We start from the raw sequence: 26,633 nt of genomic DNA, 5'->3' as shown, positions 1-26,633 counted from the left end.
CTAGACCAACACAGGGACACCTAAAATCAGGAGGTCCGCAGGACACGACTCATTCCAACACATTAAAGACATCAGAATGACAAAAATTTTAAGAGGAAATCATGAGGTGACCTCAACAGGACTCCTTACTAATAGCAGTCATAGGCTGGCAGGAGTGGAACGATATATTCTAAGTTCTGAAATAAAACTACCATCAAGAATACAGAGCAAGACTATATTGGAAATAAAGGAAAAAAAAATCCCAGATAAAAATTCATAGGATTCTTCATAATGACCAAGATATTGAATCAAAGGGCCCTTTGTTGGATAAATTGATGAAGGAAATTTGATATAAGCACACATTGGGGGCATTGTTCAGTCATAACAGAGAAAGAAGACCTGACACTGCAGCAAGATGGATGGAACTGGAAATACAGCCACAGAAGGACAGATACTGCATGTTCCCTCACAGATGTGGAAGTAAGGGCGCAGGTGTGGAAAGATGAGATACCAGGTCCCAACATGCAGTAGGATGAACACAGTGGCTTCTGGAGTTTTGTACCATGTTAGCTGACTAGGGCTCCCAGCAACGTATTATATTTTAAGAAACGGAAGAGAGGGGCTGCTGGGCTCTCGGCACAGAAAATCGGGAAGGCCACTTTTCTGGTCCAATCAGTATAAGTCAGGCATCTGTGTTGAAAGTGAGTATTACATGCTACATTACTTACATGCAAGTAAAAATTTAGAAAACTGAAACATTTTTCTCCTTTTCCCTTCCTTAGTTCCTCACTGGAAAATGAATTTTTAGGTAGCTGATGCCAAGAGGAAGAACTTAATGATGTTTATTTTGGTGTTAAAGCTCATTCAGGCATTTTGTTTCTAAATTCAAATTCACTTATTGATATCTTTTTATCTCAGATTTTATTCAACCTCATAATGTGGTAGATCTTAAAAATCGTATATTTTTTAATACTTAGAAGCTTTTAGTTCCATTTGTGTCAAATTTAAAATATTTAAAAATAAATTGGTTATTTGAAAAAAGTTTGAATTTCTAAATTTACTTAAGTGCCAGATGATATGTATCAGTTTATAGGTTTGCATCTGTAAACAAAATTTAAAAACTTAGTTTGTCTAAAAAAAAATCTGTAATACTAATTAGCTTCAGTTTATATAAAATTAAAATCAAGTTTTAATCAAGGTATATGAGAGTGCTATAAAATTTGGGGAAAATGGAATTAAAGTATTTGTGCAAAAGTTTTAGTATCAATGTAGAAGTTCATGAAAATACATATTGTGAAAAAAACTATGTATGGGTTTCAGAATTTTTTTTTTTTAACCCAAATTACTAATTTCATGAACTTTTTGAAGTGCGGTTGTGTTTCTAGCATGCAAAAGCTGGAAGTTGCCTGGGAAATGGTTGAAACTTATTTTAAAATTCTTAAAATATTATCAGTATGGAGAGTGCTAGGAGAACTGAAAACTGACCTGCTTTATCACCCAACTATCCCACTCCTGGGAATATATCCAAAGGAAGTGAAATCTGCATATGAAATCTGCATATGTAGTCCTATATTTACAGCAGCACAATCTACATCAGTTAAGACACAGAAACACCCAGATGCCCATCCCAAGAGGAGTGGATAAAGAAACTGGTAAATCTATTCTGTGGAATAGTAATCAGCCATTAAAAAGAATGAAATGCTACCATTTACAACCAAATGATCCCAACTAAAGACCACTATGCCCAGTGAAACAAGTCAATCCCAAAAGGACAAATATCATAGGTTCTCTTTTATATAAGGCAACCTTCATGCGAAACACTAGATCAACAGCCATCCCAACACCGTTTTTGCCATATCTCAGAGGGTTTGATATTTCTGTTTTTATTTTTATTCATCCAAAAAATGGTTTTTGTTTTTCTTATTTCCTCACTGACTCATAGGTCACACAAGAGCATCATTTGCCTCAAGGAGGAGTTTGACTTTCTTTTTTTTATTTTAATGGTCATTCAGTAGCATGTTATTTAACTTCAAGGTGTTGTAAATTTTCTATTCTCTGTTTTATGGCGTTTTCACTTAAGGTAATGTATTGTAACTGTTTGGTACAGATTATCACGTATAGATGTGAAGATACAATGCAGTATGCATCTCTACTTCCAAATCAAAAATGGACTCCCAGTGAAACTGTTAAATGTATCTTGACAGTAGGCTGCTGGCCTCTTTGCCAATGCCCATGCCTACAATGTCAGGATACGCTGAAATAGCAGAGTGACGGGCTCATATCTGTGAAAGACTACACTGCTGTCATGACAAGGGGAAAATTAATGGAGGCGGGCGGCTGGCATTTAGGGAGGGGAAAGGGAAATTCCAGAGCCTATGGGACTGTATAATTGAATAATGAAATAAATAAGTAAAAATTGTTCCCTGTTTAATATGCATTTCACTAATTTTTTAATCTCCACTAGAAGCCTTATATTTCCTTGATCAATAAGTTCTACTATCCCTATATAAACACAAATTTACCTTTGCTTCTGAATTCTACTTAGTTTTCTGCTTTCTGGATTTAATAATGTGTGACATATATTACTATTTTATATATAAAGACACATTAAAGTCTGTACTATTTTTCTATATTCTTCGGTCAATGCATGCCATCAGTCTAGTCCTTCAAGTCAGAGCCATTCAGCAGTGACTACGCCAAAATGTGACTTTTTACAACTACTACAGATAGAACTAGTCCCTATTTTGTTGGTTGGTTGTACTCTAAGTATCATGATTTACCTGTTTCATGTTAAAATAGGCTCTTTTTCTAAAACACAACCACATAGTATAGGAATGCTAGATTATAAACTCGTAATCAAAACTTCATCCCAGGTTTCCTTAAAACTCGGTTATCTTGCCCTATTTCTCTGCACATTGAAAATTTCCCTTTTCTTTTTCTTTGAATAAGAAAACAATGTACAGATCACTGCAGCTGCAAATAAAAATAAGCGATGCATCTTTCTAGGAGTCCAAGAGCTTTGCAACAATTATTTGTTCTAGACATGGAATCACTGAACAATAGAAAGTTTAAAAACCACTCTTTATTGCACATTAACAGTATATTTAACAGTATCTTAGTTCAATGAACCGCTGAATTAGGTACATTTTGGACATGCATTGTTTATTTAGACTACAGAAAGCCAGTCAATTATTTTATCCAGGTGACTAGTCCTGCGATTTGGAAAATGTTAACACAGCTCTCTGAAATGCCTATTGATGCGGGTAAGTCTCACTGTATTTAGAAGTTGCTAATAATAACCGAAAATGTTACATTAAAAATATGTTCAGGTCTTTTCAAAAAGGACAGTAAGTATTTCTTGGTAACAGAAAGGGGTACAGGCGAAGAAAATTAGAAAACAATGTTGAATATACCCTGCTAGATTGGTTCCCAGAGAACATTAGTTACCTTATATATATGGCATATATATATAAGATACATATATGATATATATGGAATCTGCCTGAGAATAAATGGTGATAGACTAAATATGTAATACAGATACCCTTCAGGGTTTTCATTTTATTTTGTAGATTATCATATTTAAGTGGCGAGAAAGTTGTAGTCTTCACGATGAAAATGAGTATAAAAATGACACTGGAAAAGTGGAACCCCATACCCTAAGCCAGATACACTGTTAATTGAACACTGTTGGTAAGTTCCGGATAGGTCAGCTCTTGAATGAAGTCTCGTTCATTCAGGAAAACATTAGGAAACACGTCCATTATTCTCAGGCTTTCTTATAAACACCAACCCTTTACACAAGGCAACATTATAAAAACTTGAAAGCACATCTTAAAAAAGGTCTACGCGACGTTTATTGACACCAGTGATGATTGTTCAGTGACAGTAAGATATCAGATTCCTAGAACGGAAAGAAAAAATAGCAAAGGAAGCAGAAGACCACGAAGCCGATGACCCAGTTGACGGAGTAGATGTAGATGATGGCCATGTCCATGTCGAACCACCAGCCGCGGCTGTCGTCCTCGAAGTGCAGGTAGTCCATCCTGTGGGCGCCGTGCGGGAACTGCCGCCTGGTGACCGGCGCTGGCCGCCGGTGGAAGCCTAGCAGACCACGACACGCTTTAGAGCTCGTTAAGTCAGCACGCACGAGAAGGCCAGCCCCACACCAAGTTACGACAGACAGCGACTCGTGTTACTGATTCCTTTTTTATGAAAACCAACTCTCAGAAATCTCTTCTAGGTCAGAGTCAATCCTTTTTCCCCCTTTTTTTAACTGATAGGGTTTTTTTTGTGTGTGTGTGTAATATATGTTTATTACATATACATATATGTGTACTGTATATATTTGTGTTTTTTCTATATATATGTATAAACTTTATATTTTCATGTTAACTAATGTTTAACGATTAGATAGAATTCGAAACCCCCTGTAACATTCCCCTTATCCCAGCCCCTCCTCCTCCCGTCCTCTCTGCTCCCCAATTTTTTTTCAATTTTGAGAAATTATATTTTAGATTTATACGTTGGTAACAGGCTTACTACTTCACTAAGAAGCTTAACAAATAAAAAGCAAAAAAGCCCTTAGTCTGTTGGGAATGCAATGGCAGACCCAGTAACCAGGAAAAGGCAAGGACTACGGGCTCAGGAGACCAATTTAACTTTGACTCTGAGTTGAGGCAGGACAGTTATTTGAGTCCTATAGTTCTCATCTGTACAACCATGTAAAACATTTGTGAAAATCAAATGTAATTATTTTTACATGAGAACATTTCCTAAATTCAAACTTTACGTTTACAACTGCTAATACAACTATAGTTTGTCAACTTCTGAGAACCAACTATATAACGTAAGAATTTGATTCAGGGGCCCAATGCGGTAGGCTAGTGCATGCCCCAGGTTCCCATATGGGTGCCTGTTTGTGTCCAGAAGGCCCCACTTCCAATCCAGCTCCCTGCTTGTGGCCTGGGGAAGCAGTCAAGGATGGCCCAGAGCCTTGGGACCCTCCATGCCTGCAGGGGACCTGGCGGAAGCTCCTGGCTTTGGGTCAGCTCAGCTCTGGCCACTGTGGCCACTTGGGGAGTGAATCAGCAGACACAAGATCTTGCTCACTGTCTCTCCTCTCTGTATATCTGACTTTCCAACAAAAATAAATGAATCTTAAAACAATTTTTGATTCAGTCCAGATATGTGGGCAAAATACTACGAGAAAAAATATTTTACTAAAAACAAAATGACATAAAAATTGTATCAGTATGAATATATTTGGCATGAATTTTTATTCATTTAAAAGCACAGATATACTTAGGTGCAAACAATTTGTTTACTGATATATCAAATGCATTTAAACGTAAAATTCATTTTTTGAATAGCTATTATCCCAATTATTGTTCTGTATTTGCTGTGCCACACTTACTTGCTTAACAGCACAAAAAAAAAAAAAAAAAAAAACTGGGCAGAGAAAATTAACTCATACTTGCTAGTAGTTTGAAGAAAGTTTTGGTTCATCCAGCTTAATAACTGAGTAATGCTAAATATTTTGCTATATATCAGGATGTTTAATTTGCTGGCAAATAATATAATTACAGCTTTATTAAAATCACACATCTTTAATTAGGAACAATTCAATTTCATGTTTGTACATTTGCATACTATATTTACCTATACAGATTTAAAATATTAAAACAGAAAATAATGTTTTAGAATACACTAGAGCGACACAAATAGGCTTTAATTTTAACTTTTTATTTAATTTGCTGTAAGATTTATATATTTTTTTGATCAGTAATTTGTGGCTAGATATTTATTTCTGCCAAAAGATAAAAAACATGTTTCAAAGTGTACAGCCTAATTTTAAAATGGAATTTTGGAATTTTTGTTTTTGTTTTTTTTCTTTGAAAGAGAGGGAGACAAATTGAGTTCTATACTGGTCATTCCCCAATGGCTGCAAAGACCAGAGCTGTGCTCATCTGAGCTAGGATCCAGAAGCTTCTTTCATGTCTCCCACATGGGACAGGGTCCCAGGACATCCTCCACTGACCCCCTGGCATGTTAGCAAGGAGCTGGAACCAGTACTCATATCAGAGCTGGCATCACAAATGGAGGCTTTACCTGCGACGGTAGCACCAAACTGGAGCTTTTGTTTTAAGAGAAATTTATTTATTTAAAAATGTTAAAATCAACGAGCGAGATCTTCTGTTGCTAGTATACTCTCCCAGTTGCTGCTATGATCAGGGCTAGACTAGGCTGAAGCCAGGGACCAGGACCTTCACCTGGGTCTCCCACATGGGTGGCAGGGCTCCAAACACGTGGACCATCCTCTGCTTTTCCTGGGCCATCAGTAGGAAGCTGGATCCTAAGTGGAGCAGCTGGGACATGCACTAGAGCCCTAATGGGATTCAGCTATCTCATGCAGTGGCTTCTCCCATCACACCGCAGTGCAGGTACCAAGATAGAATGTCTTCAAAATTTGTATTCCTTCCATGGGGATTTTACACACTTTCCACCGATATTTAGTAACTGCACATATTTCCGAAGGTCAATGAAAACCTCAAGCCATTTATATTGTTTAGTCATCAAATCAGGGTAATTAGCATTCCCGTATCCTTTTTTTTTTTTCTTTTACAGTTGTAGACTTTAAGTATTCCCCTTCTGTATCTTCGTAATACAGAGCAGGTCATCATGAAATATACGCATGTCATTGTGCTGTAGAGCACTTGCAGAGCAAGTAACTCCATTTGGTAGGAAGTATCCAACTCCACACCATTACCAAGCTGTGGCATTCATTGTCTGACATTCAGATCATCTTAATTTCGCTTCCACATATAAGATCTAACACACAGCGCTTACCTTTCTGGATTGTATTACTTAATAAAATGCACACAGTTCCATCCATTGTGCTGTTAATGATGGGATATTACTTCATGCTGTGGCTGGGTAATATTCCACGATGTGTATATACCACTTTCTCTTTACACAGGCACACATCAAGCGACACTGTGGTTGAGTCCCTATCTTTTTTTTTTTAATTTATTTATTTTTATTGGAAAGTCAAATATACAGAGAGGAAGATATTCCATCCAATGATTCGCTCCTCAAGAGGCTGCAACAGCTGGAGCTGAGCCAATCTGAAGCCAGGAGTGAGGAACCTCTTCCGGGTCTCCCACACAGGTGCAGGGTCCCAAAGCCTTGGGCTGTCCTTGAATGCTTTCCAGGGCCACAGGCAGGGAGCTGGATGGGAAATGGGGCCGCTGGGATTAGAACCGGAGCCCATATGGGATCCAGATGAGCAAGGCAAGGACTTTGGCCGCTAGGCTACAGTGCTGGGCCTGACTCCCTGTCTTGACCATTGCGGACAGTACTGCCGGAAATGCAGCACGGCAGCTATCTCACACTGATATCTCTTGTACAGAAAGCAGATTGTCTCACAATGTCTGCAGAAAGTAAAAGTTTTTGATGCAAACATTTTTGAAATTCATTCATAAAATGGTCACTATAAAGGCCATGAACTATATATTGTGGGGAAAATAAACTACTTATCAACATTTTTAGAACCAAAATGCACTTTATACTCCATGTTTCCTTAACCTTCTTTGAAGTACCATGCCTATCCAAAGGCAGTATGGCAGCATCAGTGGGAAATCCAGCTCTAGGTTTCCAGAAACTTCCGTCATGGCTGTGCTAATTTACATTCTCATTCCCATCAACTGTTCCTGTGAGTCCTCTCTCCTTGATGCCCGCACCAGCACTTGCTATGTTTTGTTTCCCTGATAACTGTTACTGCAGTAAAATGTCTCAATGTGATTTTGTTTTACATTTCCCTGGTGGTTAAAGATCATGAGCATTTTTGTTTGTTTATTCATGTTTTCTCCTTTAAGAAATATTCAGTCTGATCAGTTTCACATACCTTTTTAATTTTCACATTACCTTGAGTTCCTTGTATATTCAGCATATCAGTCTTGTACAGGTGAGTGGTTTGCAAATGTTTTAAGATGAACAGGTGTTTTTTTGTTTTGTTTTGTTTTTGGTTTTTTTTTTTTTTTTGCCTTATCTCCTGCTGTCTCTTCACTCTGTTATTTTTGTCTTTTGCTGTGCACAAGATTCTTAATAACATTTGTCTAGTTTTGATTTTGTGATTAAGGGAACTTGTGCACAAAGTCATTGCCTTTACCGCTGTCTTGACGTATTTCTCAAGCATTTCTCCTTAGAGTTTCATGTTTTTGCATTTAGATATTTAATGCTCTTTGAGAGTTGTATGTGTTGTGAGATACGGGGTCAAATTTCAAAGATTTTTCTTTCTCAAATAATTACTATCTGCTAAGTAACTCTGCAGATACCAAGAGTGGCCAGGACTGGCTTGGGTGAAACTGGGATAGCAGGACTTCATTTAGGCCTCCTGCAAGGTGGTAGGATGGAGCCCTGGTACTATCAGGTCAGTATGAACAAGAAGCTGGACTCAGGAGCCGGAGGCAGGAATTGAACCGAGGAATTCTCATGCGGGACATGGGCATGTTGGCAGGCATTTTACCTGCTCAGGGTAAACCTGACTGGGAACTAAGTTTAAGTCTTGTTATTTGCATATCCAGTTATTAAGCATTATTGATTGAAGAGACCGTCCTTTCTTCATTGTATGTTTCTGGGGCCTTTGTAAAAAATCATTTTCTTTGTTCCATGTGCCTGTTGTTTATGCTTTTGCCATGCCCTCTTGGTTACTACAGCTGGGTAGTATGCCTTAAAATCAGTTACTGTGCTACCTCCAGCCCTGTAACTGTAATTCAAGATTGCTTTTTTAAAAGATTTTTAAACTTTTATTAGAAAGACAGATTGATAAAATGAGAGACGAAGGTCCTCCATCTGTTGGTTCACTCCCCAAATGGCTACAAAGGCCAGAGCTGAGCTAGTCTGCAGGCAGGAGCCAGAAGTTTCTTCTTGCTGTCCCACATGGGTGAAGGGTCCCAAGGTTTTAGGTCATCTTCTGTTGCTTTCCCAAGCCATTATCAGGGGGTTGGGTGGGAAGTGGTATAGCTAAGAACCAGTACCAAATGGAATCCAATCAATCCATTGTACAGGGCCCATATCTTTCCTCAGGGTTTTCTAATTTTCATTGCAGGAGCTTTCTACTTCCTTAATTATTTCCTCAGACTTTTATTTTCCATCTATAATTAAAGTAACTGCTATAAACTTTTTTCTATATCACCTGGTAATGCATGTCCCATTTTCATTTGTTTCAGAAATTTTTAAATGGCTCTTCTGATTTGATTCAATGTATAACTTTCCATAGATTTAGATATGCCTTAACGTTTATTTTGTTGATTTTATTTTTATCATGGCTAGAAAAGATATACGATTTGCACTTTTTCTAAGTTGTTTAGATTCATTTTATGGCCTAATATATAGTCTATACTAGATCATGCTCCTTGATGAAAATAAAATATATTCAGTAGCTGCCAGATGGAATGTTCTTCTAGGTCCTGTTGGTGTTGAGCAGGTCTCCAGCACAGGCTCGTTCTGATGTTTCTTTGTGAAGTTTTTGTCTGGGGAATCCCCCACCGAGAAAGCGGAATGATAAACACCCCTGCTGTGGCTGCAGCTGAGCCTTTATTTCCCTGTAGTTCTCATATGGTTTGCTTTGTAAAATTTACAAGTCCACCATGAAGTGCACATACACCTGTGTTCTCTCGTATTCCAGTGAGTTCTCTGACCTTCGTTGCTCTGAAGAGTCTATCAGACATTTTGTCGTTTTTCTTTACAGAATTTGGTGTAAGTGCCTTGTCCAATTTGTGCTGGTAGTTTAGCCAAAATTGGGTAATATAGTGTATCCGTTTAACTTATCATTTGTAAACCTCAGTATATTATAGAACACACTAAAAATAAACTAATGCAGTCATTTTTTTAATTTACTTTTTCATTTACTTTTCCAGGTCAAATTTAATATTAGTAAGCATTATATAACACTAGCAAACACTATGCATCATTGTTATATGAAATAGAAAATGCCAGCTTGGGGCCTCACTAAATAATATTTAAGACTGTTTCTGCTATAGAGATACAAATATTAACATTCTCAGCTCATGTATACGAGGCGAACAGCCTTGGAAGCTGGGAGCAAAGAGCCTTGCTCCTCAACATTAGGTATTCTACTTTGAAGAGCACTCGTTTAGGGAAATGACAATCCCAACAGTGTGTCTACATGAGCCCAACATTGGCTGTTACCTTAAGAAAGCTCAAGTCTATAACAGTGTTTCTCAGTGTTGTCTGCCATGTGCAAGAGTGCAAAGGGAAAAATTCAGTTAAACTCCTTGTAAATCAACTAGCCTAATCAATAAATCAGATTGAATTTGATTTAAACTGAATGTCTCCTTAGTAAGGCCAATTAAATGCTAAGGAAGAAGACTTCATCTGGAATGGTTGAACTTCTGGAGATCAGAAACCATTCTGATATCAAAGACTTTGCTGTTCACCAACCACCAAATTTTGTCCCCATGCACTATATGGTTAAACATACTACTATATGGCAACAATCAAAGTACAGATATATCATCGCTTTGTTTTAAGAAAAAGGCTGCAGTGGAACTTTTGGAATAAGGCACTTTTATACGGAGAGTTCATCTTTACAGATCTGTCTACATCCTAGCATTGTAGGTTAGTATGACGGGCTGTTAATAATCACCCTGACATGAAGACATGGTTTAAAGTTGATCTTATGTCACTAACTGGTGGTGTATTTCAATGATGCCACTTTAAAGTTGAGGACACATGTTGAAAAAGTGCACCACGTGACTGCTGAGCGTAATAGTTAAGATGCCTGCGTCCCATATTAGAGTGCTCGGTTCATAATCCCACTACCGTGTGTCCTGATGCTATCTTCTTGTTCGTCCGGTAGAAGGTACCAGAGACAGCTCATGAAACTGAGATCCTGCCCTCGTGTTGGAGAGCTGAGCTGAGTTCTTTATCAACCTTGCTGGTAACTGAAGAAGTAGATGCTAGTATTTTTTCCTGTGTACCCCCGTCGCTCTCAAGTACATACATACACACATACTACAGTGGAAATTATCCTCTTAAATCTGATTTGACTTCTGGTTCTAGCATACACACATCATTTTTTTCTGTACCTGTAGAGAGATTCATACGGATTTCTTCTGTGAATTACTACACTAACGCGATGAATTTAACTGACGGATTTTCTTTCCAGTGCTGAATAATTGTTTTACATGTAACGGGTATCAGGGAGAGAAGTTATAACGCTCTTCAGGGCTCTCACCTTAGACTGCCTTGATCTGCGCACCATTCAGCATTCCTGCGAACGTGCACCCTGGGAGGCAGTGGCTGATGCACAGGCCACACAGCTGGGTCCCTGTCACCCACGTGGGAGACGTGCATGGAGCTCCCAGTCATGGTGGATGGAAGATCTCTGCCTGTCCCTCTTGTCTCTATGTCTTGCAAATAAAAGGTGCCTCATCCTTATCCTCCATGTCGAAGGTAGGGGTGTGAGAACCTGGGCTATCCTCTGTGGTCCTTGTTAGGTGATTACCTGCGGGCAGCAGGATACAGAGTGGTTGCCTTTTTGGGTTGTCAGCATTGCAGGCAGTGGTTTTACCTGCAACACCAAGAAGCTGGCCACACTTGTCTCTTAATCTCCATCCTTTATTCAAAACAGCTTACTTCAGATTTTTTTTCTCATATCGCAGAAAAAAAAATGAGTTTTTTTTTCTACAGAATAGATTTAAGATTTATCTTCACCTTTAAAGACCATACAATTGCCTTTATCATTTTGAAGCTTCTTTCAAAGATAGAAAAGGTTACCATACTAATTTTTGCAATTTCAGCAACTTTCTTTGTGCTTGTGAAGTATTCTCAATACATCTTTGTTGGATCTGTGACTGCACAAAAGGACACTCTCTGACAGTAGAATAATTAGTATTATTTTTAGAATGCCCTGAATCAAGTCTTTGAAATGTATTTTCAGCAGGAATTGAACATTATCATGAATATATTTAAACGACATCATGCTAGGCAGAGAGCCTTAAAATCAGTACTGAAGACATGTCTTATCTTTCACATTTGATGGGACAGACAAAAGATTAAAGCACAGTGTTCTACTGCTCTGTATTCTTATTACATAAGAATTTTCTTGTGTCAAAAGTTGATTGAAATAAGTAGGTCTTGGCAGGGGTGGAGTGATATATTAAGTTACAAATAGATACGGAGTTACAGTGTTAATATACTTAAAGTGTTAATGAAAGTAGGGCATAAATGTCTTATTTGAGCTCCTGTGTCTTCAGATTCCCAAGGTCAAATGTATTAATCCCGCAAAAATGAATGTTTCATATGATTTAAAATATCCTGTAAATTACTAATAACCCTAGCACATCTACTTGAGCTTAATTATCATTGGTAATGTTATGCTAAGTTACAAACATTCATTTGAAAGGCAGATATAGAAACGGAGAGCAGTCTCCCACTAGCTCGTTATCTGCCCAGCTGCCTGCGAAGCCAGGAGCTCAGAGCTCAGTCCCCTGCCCACGTTGGCAGCAGGGACCAGGATGCACATTAGCAGGAAGCTGGAATGGGCAGAACAGCCCATCTCAAACCTGGCATTCCAATAGAATATCTGGGCATCCAAGTGAAGGTTTAACTACACAGCCAAACTCCCACCCCTAATTGCAATATTTTTGTATCTTTGATTCTTACAGCCAGGTAAGAAGCACTAACAACTTTTTAAAAAGTTTTTTGTTTTAATTGAGCAAAATTAATGTAGCATAATTTGCCATTTAACCATTTGTAAGCATGCAATTAATTCAGTCCCTGGCATTAACTTACATTAAGAGTGTAGTAAAATCACTACCAATATTTCCAAAAACTTTTTCACGGTCCTTTCTAGGAAGTGTAGCCAATAAGCATTTATTTCCTATTTCCTTCCTGTTTAGCATTTGGTAATTTCTAGTTTGCTTAGTGTCACTATGAACCTGTCTGTTTTAGGTATCTCATATCAGTGGCACTATATATTATTTATTCCTTTAGTTTTCCACTTAGTATAATGCTTTCAAAGTTCACTTATATTGCAGTTTGTATCAGAGCTTCACTCCTTTGTCTGGCATTTATTCCTTTTTATGTATTATATGCATATAACCTACTTTTTTAATCCGCTCAACTGCTGATGCAAATCATTTTCTTCCCTCTACTTTTGGCTGTTGTCAGTTACACGGCAGTGACCAGTGGCACACGGGCAGCTGTTTGGGACCCAAGTTTCAATCTGTTTAGGTAAATCTCTAAGTAATATGGTGAGTCTATCTTTGGCTATTTGAGGAATCCCCAAATCATTTCCTCAGCGAGCAGACCCATTTTACATCACCACTGGCAATGGACAGGGTTCCAGTTTTTCCATGCTGATCTTTTTTTTTCTTTTCTCTTACTGCCATCCAAGTAGGTGTGAATCTAACTGGTTTTAATCTCAATTTCCCTAATGATATTGAGCATATTGCTCACATACTTTTTGATTATCCACGTATCTTTGTAGAAATGTGTGCACAGATCCACTGCCCAGTGTTCCGAGATGGCTTGTCCACCTTTCTGTTACTAATGTGCAGGATTTCTTTATGCACGGAGGACAGTAAGACTTAATGCGATATGTGATTTGCAAGTATTTTATCCTAGGGGTTTCCTGTTTACTATCTTGGTAATGTCCTTTGGTTCACAACATTTCAAATGTGAAGGAAGCACGCTTTGCTCAGTTTTCATTTGTCAGCTCAGTTATCCACGAGGGGTGGTAATGGGACACAGTGCAAGTGCATAGTGACATTGTTACAATAAACTGGGGGGCTACTTCTGATGAGGAATGTTAAATTTCTAACAGCAACAGGTTAAAATAGTCAAGAAGATGTCCCTTTGGGAACCACTATAATGTTCACTTATTGAAAGCCTTGAAACAAAATAAGAAATCAAGTTGAAAATGACCCATGAGTAATTAAAATCACAACTAAAGTCTATTATTGAGCAAACCTACCCTGTCGTACCAAACTCCATATAAAATAAAAATTCTGTTCTACAATTTCTAAATCAACACACAGGAATTATTAGAATAACTTTGGTAATTTATGCTGAGTTGCAGAATTTGGTAATCATATTGATAAATACGTGCAGTCATTTAGAGAATAAAAAGAATTTAGCCTAATTTTTTTTATCTATACTGATTCTAATTTAGTTAAATATTTAAAAAATCTAACAGGAAGAGTTGAGAAAATTCACACTTCAGGTATTAATTAGTAATCAATTTATGAAAAGACTGTTTTTCGCTTCAAAGATGATTTTTCGTTTGGTAATAAACTAAAAATTATTGCTTAAGCCTTTCCTTATCTGTTCAAAGATGGGCTCTGCTAACTGTTCCACAAAGTGCGCACCTGACAGGAAGTCACTGCATCAAATTCATCCTGAAAATCCTGGTCTATGGACACCTGTTCTATAGTTTATTTTGAAGCTGAATTATTCAATTATTATTTCAAAGTCTGTGAATTGTTAGGACATGCCAAATAAACAGCACAGAATATAATCATTTGAACACATAATACTTATTTCTGAGTGAATTCAAAGTTTCTAGTCATTTCTATTTTCTGGAATATTCTGAGAAATTACCTAACAGCCTTTCATTTTCTCAGACCACAAAAAGGTAACAAAAGAAAAAGCAGTACCTGTGGCAAACATCTATGTGTTCTTATATTTTAGGGATTTTTAAATATTATTTTTAATAATGTAAGAATATTGTTTATATTATTATATAATTTTCTCATATTATTAAATATAGAGATGAAGAAAAATGACAAAACTAAATGCTTTCAAATTTCATTTTCAGATTATAATGTACTAAAAAGGTGCTGCCAAAGTAATGATTTTTTTTTTCACAAAATGTATCTGTTATTTCTCAAGAAAACCATGGACTGTTACAACATAATCTTGTAGGAGTTAATATTTGCGTCCACAGGAATATTCTGTTGAGAGCCATTTTATTGCCAGGACATTTATAGAGATTTTGTGTAACATTTTTCCCCATTTAAATTTTATTTCGGTGTTAATATATTATTCTTTGCATGCAGCATTTTAAATTTTTATTTATTTCTATTTACGATACGGTTCCATAGGCTCGGGAACCTCCTCCCGGCTCTCACCAATTCCCCTGCTCCTGCTGATTTTCCCTATGTTATTACAATAGTACGGTCCTTAAAAAAAGTCATAAATCGGTGATTCTGCTATTTAAGTGTATCCTGCCACTGTGGGTATGGACAGTGACAGAAAGCCCAGCATCCTATTGTCAACATGTATTTAGCAATTTCATTGGAAGTCTACCTTTTATTCAAAAGTAGAGATACATACTTCAGAGTATCTTCTCAATATGATAGTCTGTATTACACAGTTCTTCTAGATGAATCTAGGTACGTGTGTGTTTATGATCCTGTACTGTGCATGAAGGTTGCCTTATATCAGAGAGAAATATATTTGCAGTATTTTTTAAATGAATAAAATCTTAAGCTTCTTTCTCATGAATTAGAACACATACTTGAAAGTGAAATGTTTATTTAGCTGGTTTGATAACTTGCTTGAAAAATTGCAAAGAACAAATGCTAAATCTATATTATCTGATTAATTTTAATGAGCTAAAAATCTAGTACTGTTAACATTTGAGCATACATCTCCGTTAACATCCATTGGTTATAAATCATAATACCCAATCCTGCTTCATGTGCATTACAGAGCGAAGGATGCACTGAACAGCAATGACATGGTAAATGGGAGCAGCTCTATCAGCTGTGAAAAATGCCCTACTTCCCAGCTTATCTTTGGGCTATGAGCATATTAATAATTCCATCTCACTTCTCCAGGTACTTATGACTGTCTTTTTCCATTTTGATGCCACCTTAATGCCATTTTGAGCCTTATTCTTGTTTTATATCATTTTTTTAAAGTTAATGTATTGCAGATGAAAATACAGGCAAATAAACTTAACGCCTGGGTTTCAGTACTGAAGGTAATGTAGACATCTGTGGTCACTAAGATTCCCATGGCATTTGCTGAGAAAATGGTCAGCCTCTAATATTTGTAGTTATTTGCACATTTGAGAAAATTGCACTGTACTTGGAACTTCTATTTACTGTCTCGAACAAATGGACCATTGTTACGCAGTGTTCCTGTCATTATACTATGCTAGCTACTTTCACTTCAGAACCAAACTGCTCATCTTTCTTATATTATTTCACAGTTGATTAGTTCATTTAGGTAGTAGTTCAAGACTATGAATGAGAATAAAAAGTAAATTTCAAGGTACCTTTAAGCTTCACTCCACAATTTTATTCTACCTTATATTCAAAAGTCCCATTAATTTTTAGGGCTATGTATTTTAATTTTGTTAATTTGGCTGTTAATTTTGGCTAGCAGCTATGAATACTGTGCTTGAACTCATTTTTAGAGATTCCAAATTAATTGCTCCATGGTATGTCAAATTCCTAAGTGCGGAATAATAGAACACAAACAGGATTATTTTGCTTTAAAAAGAAAAACAACAGAACCTCATTTCTTCTCTTGCCCCGTAATCCCCCTCCCCTGTTCATGCGTCACAGTGAGTTGAGGAACGTGGCATTTTCCAAGACAAGATGAAAAGCTGTATTTCATAACGTCTTATTTTGTCATTGCTATTTTAGGAAGCTCCTTTCTTAACGTTCTGCGGAAAGATTACATATGCTGATCGTTATCTCTCCCAGAAATTCTTGGTATACCAAAAAACTGGTATGATCTAGCCAAATGCTCACTTGATTGACTGACATGAGTCTGAGTAGCTTTTTACATTTTGTCATTTTGAAAAATATTTTCACTGTGACTATATTATCACATCATAGGACAGCAGAAAAAAAAATCTTCCATAACTTTACATGGAAGTTACATGTATTCTAAAATAAAGTTAAGATGTATGTATATTAAAAATAATGGTCTATGGATGATAATGAGCCTCGGTCAATAATATGGATGATCCTGGCTAATCTGTCTAATCCCTAGCTTATTCTATGAAGGAAAGCAAATTATTTATAAGATGCTGTGTTTTTGGTCAAGTGTAATGAATACATGAGAATGACCATATCATTCCAAGCTGTAGGCTTTTTGTTTATTTATTTTGACTAATAAATCTGGTTAAATCTATAGCTATTATTAAGTTTTTTAAATTATGGATTTTATTAAGAACTTTTCCTCATCAACTGGAAGATTATGTGATTTTTATATTTCTGTTCATGTGATGAAATGTATGTGTTGAATCAATCCTGAACACCTAAATTTCAATAAGACAAAATGTGTAATAATCTTGCTGATGTGATAGTTTTCCTTTTTTTTTTTTTTTTTAGACTTCCTGTTCTGGTTTTGGAATCAAGGGCACGGTGGCCTCAAAGCTTCCTTAAGAGTTTCGTAGAATTCAGCTGAGAGACCTTATGCTTCTTGGGGTTTTCTTTGTGGGAAGACATTATTGTTGCTGGGATCACACTGCTCAGTATTGGTTTCTCTGGGTGTTCCTCTTCCTCACCGATCAATTTTGTTCAATTACATTTGTTCAGAAGCTGACCCATTTCTTCTATGTTTAGTCCCAGTTCCTTTGACTTTTGCTTCGATGCTCTTGTTACACAATTCCTTTTTATCTGCATTGTCCTACCCTTTTTCCTCTTAACTATCAAGTGTTTAATCCTTTCAAGGAAACAACCCTTCATTTCATTATTGAAAAAATATTTTTGTTTTCAATCCTTTTATTTTGTAATCTTTGTTTCTTCTTGCTTTTCTAGATCCTTGAAACGCATCATTTTGTTTTTACATCTTTCAGTTTTCTTGATGCAGGTGCTTTCTGCATAAACTTCTTAGGATGTTTTGGGGGATAATTTTTTGCAAATTTTAATCTTATAAATTTTTAAGTATGTGTGTTTCCATTGTCATTTTGACAAAAAATTTTAGATTTCCTTTTACATTTCTTCAATAACCCAGCTTTAATCAAGAGTATTTGTATAACATACGTATCTGTATAATTCCAAATGTTGCTGTTAGTCTTTTTCAATTTGGGTTAGAAAAACATATAAGACGACTTTCATTTTTTAAAAACTGTGTTGACTTCGTTTGTGGTGTGAAACAGAGCTAAGTCCTAGAAGCTGTGCCATCGGATTGTGCAGTCTGAGGTGTTAAATGGACTATGCATAACGTCTTAGATCCATTTGTACTAGAGTGTGACTTGATTCTAATGCGTTTTTGTTTATCTTTTTTTTTTTTTTTTGGTCTGGATGATCTGATCACTGATGAAACGAGAATGATGAAATCCCCGACTATTCCTGTACTCTGTTCCTTCGCTTAGGTCTAATGTTTGTTTTATAAATGTGTAGGCTCCAGCCTTGGTTGCGTATGTACTTATATTACTATTGTCTTTGAATTGCTTCCTTCATCATTATATTAGCAAATTTTTTGGTCCCCTTATGTCTCTTCCCTTGTTATTGGTAGCCACAGCTGCAGGGTTCCCAGGTCTTGATGATGGAGGCTGGGGCAGCAGGAATTCCAGACCTACAACGGAGGCAGAGGTGTGTGGCTCTCTGTGCTGAACAATCTCGTGGGGCTCAGGGGAAGGGGATGAAAGGGACCTGGATTCTGGGGTAAGGGTACATGACTTCCCTTGTTTAACAAATCCAGGGGGCGAGTGAGGAAGGAGCCAAAGTCCAGCCTGGGAATGTGCTGCCCTGGGTGGGGTGGGCAGAGGTAAGCCTCCGTTTCTGAGGTCCTATGAGCAGTATCTGCCCTGCTGGAGCAGTCCACCACCTAGCTGTGTGTGAAGAGTTCACTGTTGCTTCTGTGGGCTGAGTTTGCAGACTGCCATCCCTTTTGCTAGTGTGTTCAGGGCGGTCCCAGGAACGGGAGGAGGTGGCATGAAGAGATTTCTGACCTCCAGGGCAACTAAAGATCTTCAAGGCAGTGGCACTCTCCTGCAATCTGTACCCCGAGTACTGGGGGTGAGGACAATATGGATTCCTGTGCTCAAGGGACTTTGCTGAGTGAACGCCCTATGGCTTCCCTTGCTGCTTGCCCTCTAAGCCTGCGGGACCCTTGACTAAATCGGATTGCTGATGGGCGGTAGGACAAGATCCACTGCCTTCTGGAGCTTTGCTATTTACTCCTTCCCTGGCATCGGAGATCCTTGCCCACCTGTGGTGCCCAGGGCATGGGTGCCAGGGCACTCTGTTCCATTCTTGATGCTGCCATCTTGGTTCTGTTTGTTCTATGGCATTTTACTGTCTCCCTTGTTGAGTTCCAGTGTTCTCCCTTGGTCACCCACCTCAAAATGAAGTTGTTTACTTGTTCTTTTTTTTTTTTTTTTTCTCCCCTGTGCAGGAGGAGATGAATGCTGTCTGGCCAAGTAGTGAGGAATAAATGAAGAAATCAGGATATTGATGGTGCAGATTAAAGATGCGGGGAGGACATCATAAGTGTCTTTGTGAAGACTTGGGGGGAGCTTGATTAGATTAAACCAGACTTGAATCAAGAAAGGGAAACTGTGATATAGCAGATTTCAATATACATATTTATCTCCTAGAGATGTTAAAATAGACAAAGATACTTTTTAAGGTGACAATCTTCCTGTTGCTGCCCATTATAGAGTCCATCTACATCTGAGTATTTTTTGATCAGTTGGGGAAATCTAAATCAGTTTTGAAAATCTAAAAATTTTACACTGTAGTGAACACACACATTAACTTCTTATTCTTGAAGTCGTTTATAATAATATAGGACTTATTATAGGATTAACATCTGGAATACATTTTGCAATTGTAAATCTTTCATAGGCAAAAACGGAGCCCGATTTTACTAAAACAAACAAAAAAACCACTTTCAAATTGGTGGGCCTTCCAAAGATTATCCTGTGAACAACACTGTACCAGCTTCAGGGTAAATATAATGGTGAGGTGTAGCTTTTCCCTAACAAGGCCTGTACCAAGTCTAAAGCATCCTTCAAAATTCCTCTGAATCCCACCCTCGGAGAAAGGTCACATTCAGACTTTGGCCATCTGAGCATGCGCTGTCTTGCATTTTATTAGAGGTGAACATTTCTCGCAATGCAGGTATGCTCTGATTTATATTGAGCATGTTAAAACGTGTAGAACCAATCTAACACTTTCAAACCAACCCACGGCCAAATAAAACAATTTCCCAGGGGTTCACGAGAAATGGATGGATTTATCCTGAGTATGTATCTGACACGTGGACTTCATCATGCTTTTGTAATAACTAGAAAAATCAGCACATGAATTTTTAAATCATGTTTCACTTTCTTTCATGTTTTCATTCCTTTGACTTGCGCATATAATGTGGAAATAGTGCTTCTTCCATTTTAATAAAATCTCCTAGCTATATTGCTATACTTATGTGTCTATGTATGCTTTGCATATGTATATGTATTTCACGTGTGTTCAGTTATACACAATTAAAGCTGTGGCTCCAGGAAATGAGTTATCCTGGCTTGGTTGGAAGCTATGTCAACTGGAGGTGAAATGTGACAGCAGACACAGCAGCTAATTCAGGGGAAAGAACTAAGATTGGCAGGGTTACTAACGCAAGTACCTGATAAGAGATGGAATGCGCTAGTTCAGTTATCTAGAGTGTTTCCGTTTCTTCTCACATTGCCATTTTTATCTATGAATACAGGAGATACACATTTATATAAAATTGAAATGATTTGAGTCAGGAAAGTGTCCAGCGCATTGCTTCACAGGGTAAAAAGCAATGGCCTGATTTCAGGCAAGTACTGAGTCAGCTGAGTGGCCCAGTTCAAAAGTTTTCATGAGCTTCGTTTGTTAGGACATGTATGTGTTCTAGTGATTTTTCTCTTTTTGTATCTTTCTGGTGGAACAAAACACTAACTGCGAAGCTCAGCACATTTCTGTAAGTGTATATGTATTTTTTCCATTAAATACCCCTTATTTACTTAGTTCAATCAATATTAGTTGAGAGGAATACTTCAGAGGCCCTCTATATTAATACAGAATAGATGATACAGTGTGTCGTGGAGTGTGCTATATCTATGACAATCACAGATTCTAATTTTCTATAATGTAAGTTTGTATAATTCTGTTTATTTTTAAAAAGATAATTTAGTCAATATGTAATTAAATGTGCTTATTAAAATAATTAATCAAATAATAAATACTACAATGTAATGAGAGGGAACTTTGCAACTTAACTTATAATTTTAAGATAGTAAAAAAATAAAATTAATAATAACTTGGCAAATCTTAATAGAATAATTATAAAGTGAGTAACAGAGCAGATATTAATGAAACAAAATATAATAATGTCGATTCCAAAATTGGAAAGTTAAAAGTGTTAAAATTGGAAGATACCTGGTAATATCACAAAAAGGCATGATTAAATGATATTAATAAAACAAAGATAATGTAGCTATGGGTTATGATATCATATTATGAAGAACTTCACACCAACTAATGTGAAAACAGAAAACATGAAACACGTTAAGGTTATCTGAGTACAGAAATATTGAAAATCCATGCATATGAGGTGTCTTCAAAAATATTGGAAAACTGTATGAAAAGACTATGCATAGATTTTTAAAAATTTTTGCAAAAATTTTAATTCGATTTCACATAAATTTCCTGAAGTACTCTTGCATATTGTGTGAAGAACTAGGAAAAGGGGAGCTTAATGGCTCTAAGCATCAACAAATTGTAAGAAGGGGCCCGCTGGAATCCCATATGGGTGCTGGTTTGTATCCTGGCTGCTCAATTTCCCATCCTGCTCCCTACTTGAGGCCTGGGAAAAGAGTAAAGGACGGCCTAAAATCTTTTGACCCTGCACCATCATGGTGGACTTGGTGGCTTTTAGCTTCTGGTTTTGGATTGGCTCAGCGGACAGATGATCTTTCTCTCTCCTCTTTGTAAATCTGACTTTCCAATAAAAATAAATAAATCTTCAAATGAGAGAGGGAGAGAGACAGAAGGGGTCAGCATTGCATGGAACTGGTGTCAGTAACCATTCCAATGCTAGGATACCACAGCAGAGTACCCACTGGAAGCCTGGATTTCTGCTCCAATCCAGGTCTAATCCATGCTCCTGCACCTCAGAATGCTTTTGCTTATGGACGAAGGACTTGGTCCCCTGTTCAAGTGGAAGATCAGGATGGAGTTCCCGTTTCCTGGATTTGGCAATGGACTGGCCCCACCCACTGTGATCATTAGGGAGTGCAGAAGGAAGAAATCTTGAATTCTCTCCCTCAGATTTCCCCCCCAAATATGTATGTGTATATATGTATACATACTTACAAAGAAGAAAAGAGGAAACAGAAATGGCAATTACCTTGATTTGAGCAACATACATAACTTTAGAGAAACATCACATTATGCCCTATACAAAAATTTAAATACACACACATTTGTGACACAATTACACCATTAAACATTGATGGCGAGGCAAAGCGAATTTGATCTCAATTTGTTTTTAGCCAAGTTTGCTCTTCCTGCGTAGTTACTGCTTTCTTCTTGCACATCTGTAGCTTTCGGCAGGGAGGTGCCAAGCAATACCTTTACGTAAAACTGACTAGTATAAAGATGTGTTCACGAGTATTTCTAAGACAGTGTAAAATCAACGTAGAAAAAGAGTCTGTAGAAGGTTATAAAATTTGACAGCCTTACCTCCAAAAAGATGAAATGCTTTCCTGCAGCTTGGAAGGGGCCATTTGGCAGAGCTGGATTTTTGAAAGCTTTGTTTTATTTTCAAATATTCTTTAGTAAAAAATGTTTTTGTGGCATTGTTCAGTTCTGGAGTAAAATAAAACAATTTTTAAACACTGGTTTGAAGCAAACGATAAGAACATGACAAATGATTGGTGTAGTATTTTGATTTAAAAATTTCAAATCCCTTTAAGTTACTTAAGATAAAAATAGATTCAATTTTTAACTTTGGCGAATATTACTCTTCCCAGATTCATATTTTATGCGTTTTATATGCCAATACATGCATTTACTGAGTAGTTCCTAGACCAGTACTGTGTCAGGTATAGATAAGGTATAGTCTCCAGTTGCAAGAATATGTCAAATTTAGATGGAAATAATATGTGTTAGGACTCTAGCAACAGGCAAGCTTGTAATGCATTCAGAACCAGGAAGAGACAATGAAATAGTAAGATCTTCTAGACTCTGTGTTTGATGGATAAGGCAGATGTGAGAAAGTTCAGAAAGTGCCATAAACAAACTCTCATCCCTCTTATAAGATTGCTGAAGAGGTAAAATATTAATTTGAAGTGCATGTGAACCAACTGGACGACACACGTGATGGTTCTTTGCATAACCCAGTCTCTATGTTTGAGCCATGGGAAGAGGACACGATGTGAGCTTGGACTGCTTCGTGGAGTTCTTCAGATGGGTGTGCAGAAGTGGCTGACAGCCTGGGAAAGTAAACTGGCCCATTTCTTCAACTGACCTCTCATGTTTTATCTCACAGTTGTCATCTACACCATTCCCCTAGGCTTGGAGCTTCACCTCAGCTGAACTATAAAAAATAAATCTGTTTTTCATTTCTCTTGCCTTTATTGCCTTTATTGTCTTTCATTCTTGTCTTCCCTGCCATGTCCGTCTGGTACTGATCTTTCTTGTCTGTCCTTCTGTCTCTGTGTGTTCGCTGGTTCATTTCTTCCTATGGCTCTCTGTTTTCTGGGTGCCGTTCTGTCTTTCAGGCTGTTCGTGTGTCCTTTGGTCTTTCTGTTGGTCTGTCTGTCTGTCTTCCTGTCGGTCTGTCTCTCTGTTGTCTCTCTGACTCAATGTCATTGTGTCAGTCTGCCCTTCCGTTGTTCTGTCTTTGTCTTTCTGTTTGCCCGTTCTGTCTGAACGTCAGTCTGTCATTCTGCCTACTTGTAAGTCTGTCAGTCTCACAACTAAAGCCTTCTTTCTGTCTGAATGTCTTCTGTCCATCTGTCCATCCTTCTGTCTGTCGGTCCTTTCTTCCCTGTCTCTGTGTTTGTCTTTTAGTCTGCCTGCCTGTTTTCTGTCATTCTGTTTCTTTTTGTCTGTCCAATCTCCATGGATGTCTGCGGTACAAATGTGTGTCTTTCTGTCCTACCTGCTTTCGTTCTCTCTTCTTCCTTTCTGCCTGCATTTCTGTCTGTCCACTGTCCGTCTTTGGTTTTGCCTCTCTGTTGGTGTCTTTCTGTCTCTTTACCTTTCTGTCTTTGCGTTTATCTTTTTGTCAGTCTTTCTGTTGTTTGTCTTCTGTTTTTCGTTTTGATGTCTGCATGTGTCGTTCTTAAAAATAAACTTAGTTGCTTGATTTTGCACTTCTAAGATTTATGAAACATCTTACCGTATCTGCCTTTCTGTTGATCATCCAAGGCTTTAGGGCCAGAAATGACAGTTTTATCATTTGGCATACTGATTTGTTCACAAACAAATCTCTTTAAACTAAAATATTTTTGAAAAATATGCACCTTGGTACACAACTGAATTGCTGTGTCTTAAACTTTAACAGGCAGCTCAAAACACCCGAAAGGATTTAACAATGACAACCCCATGGAACAATGTGGGTAACTAACTCCCTATTGGCAGCGTAAGGCTGCATGGGGTTGGAGGGAAGTGAGGAAGAGGAGGGATGTGTCGGCCCCACATTCGAATGCACCTAGTACTGAGACTTCTGCAGCTGAGGTCCTGGCCAGGGACGCTGCTCTGTCACTGCTTGTTTTTCGAGCTTTGCCTTTAAGCTCATGATATGTGAACTACAAGAACAGAGCCCTGGAAGATGAGAACCTATTGGTAAAAGGAAATTGGAAGACAAGGCCAGTATTTCATACTCTTTATGAAGCAGGTGACACAATCATGTGGCATCAAGGGAACACCAGAGATGACAAATGAAACTTCTGTGCCTCTTAGGTCAACGCAACATGGATTGACTGTTAAAATCTAAAGGGGAAACTGGCTGAAAGGGTGTATCTTTAAAAATATGAAGAATATTTGGGATAGAAAGAACAGACTGGGAAACTATAGAAGTCAGGTGAGGTTAGAAACTACCCTGCAACTTCAATATCTTTCCTAATTCCACACTTAAGAACTTATCATTCAAGTACAAATAGTTCCAGGAAATGTATCTTTAGAATCTATATGCCTGTGATATGTGGTAAGGTTGTGATGTATTTAATAGTGAAATCTGAGTGCTTCTTTGTCACAGCAGTAAGTACTTTGCTTAGTGCACTGGTGTTCCATGTTGAAGTGCTGCTTCGGGTCCCGGCTCCTCTACTTAGATTCCCTCTTCCTGCTAAACTACATCTATGGAGAGAGCAAATGCTGCTTGGGGCCTTGTGAGCCCATGTATGAGATGTGGATTGAGCTTCTGCTTCTGTACTTGGTCCTGGCCCTGCACTGCACATTCGCGGATTGAGCCCGCAGATGGGAGATCTTTATGTGTCCCTTGAACTTTCAAATAAAATGAAAATAAATAGACATAAATCAAAATTAAAAAAAACCAGTTAAGTCATTTTAATCGGACATCCTCTCACTGTTTTTCACAGTAATTCACAGCTGCTTCATTGAAGCCTACTGCACATGGACAGCCTGCTAGTATAGAATGGTGCTGGCACCATCACTGGCTAGAATAACTCTTCAGTGCCTGGCATCATGATGAAGAATATAGACGAAGGTATCAAATGGCTTGGGACACATTCGTTTACACTTACAATAGTCTTGCTGTAGGACTTATCTTTCAGCACTGATGACTAATACTGGGTACTTTCTGAGAAATTAAAAATCTCAGAAGATGAATGGTATTATGTTAATTATTAACTCTTGGGGAAAAAAAAAACCCGGCTTACAATTTGCCGCATGTCTTTGTGAATGAAAGCAAATGTGGTGGATCAAAGCCAAGGTGAAGAGTTTGGAAGTTGATGTTTAATAGTCGTCTCTTCCTCGCCCTTATTTCCTGGAAATCTTGTGATTAAGTGGTACTACATTTATTAAGCGTTGATTAAATTCATAGTAAAACAATTCATTACAATTAAGCATATATATTTTTAAGGACACTTCAAGCATTTGGCTAAGTACAAGATTTAAGGCTGTATAATAGAATCTAATGTAAGTACTGTTCCCATCTAGTAAAAACGCATGAGTGAAAGGAATGCTAGGCTGTCTTAAGGTCTTCTTCAGGAGGGCAACATGATGAAGGTATTATGAATATCGGGCCCAGGCATATAAGTGGATCCACTAGGATTCCGCTCTGACTTAAAAGGCTAGACAACATGTGTCCAATCATCCCATTCACACATTGATCTATTTTAAACGATTTCTGATTCTTGTGAAAGCCGTTTCCACTCCACAATTCCTTTCTTGCTTCTATGATGTTGGATATATTACATTTTTTGATATGCAAAGTATGAAAATGACTTGACAATATTTGTAACATATTGTAGTAATTACAAATAAATGCTTTTCCAACAGTTTCAAATTCTATACTTAGGACATGTCCCTAACTTCGTGCAGAAACTTGGCCCTCCTAGATGTCAACAGTTGTGAATTCTTTTTCACAAGCAAGATCTGGCCCCCAGATACTCATGTAAGGGGCATTTGCCAGGAACAGAAGAGAGTGGAAATCACAATTCTAATCAGGGA

General features: G+C 37.7%; 1 protein-coding gene across 1 annotated transcript in view; it reads right to left on the bottom strand.

Moving 5' to 3' along the window:
* Positions 1–3,591: 3,591 nt before the first annotated feature.
* RNF180 (ring finger protein 180) overlaps positions 3,592–26,633 on the bottom strand; it is a gene marked incomplete at its 5' end in the record, with an annotated part of 148,565 nt that continues 125,523 nt past the window's right edge. The window contains 2 exon segments of the mRNA XM_040977339.1: positions 3,592–4,083; positions 22,680–22,805. Of these exon segments, the coding sequence (XP_040833273.1) occupies positions 3,884–4,083; positions 22,680–22,805 (326 nt within the window).

The sequence above is a fragment of the Ochotona curzoniae genome, unplaced genomic scaffold (assembly GCF_017591425.1).
Source record: "Ochotona curzoniae isolate NIBS_2020 unplaced genomic scaffold, NIBS_Ocur_1.0 contig_2754, whole genome shotgun sequence".
In the NCBI taxonomy this organism is placed as follows: Eukaryota; Metazoa; Chordata; class Mammalia; order Lagomorpha; family Ochotonidae; genus Ochotona; species Ochotona curzoniae.
The sequence above is the reverse complement of the archived record's forward strand: the minus strand, read 5'-3'. Positions and strand labels throughout refer to the sequence as shown.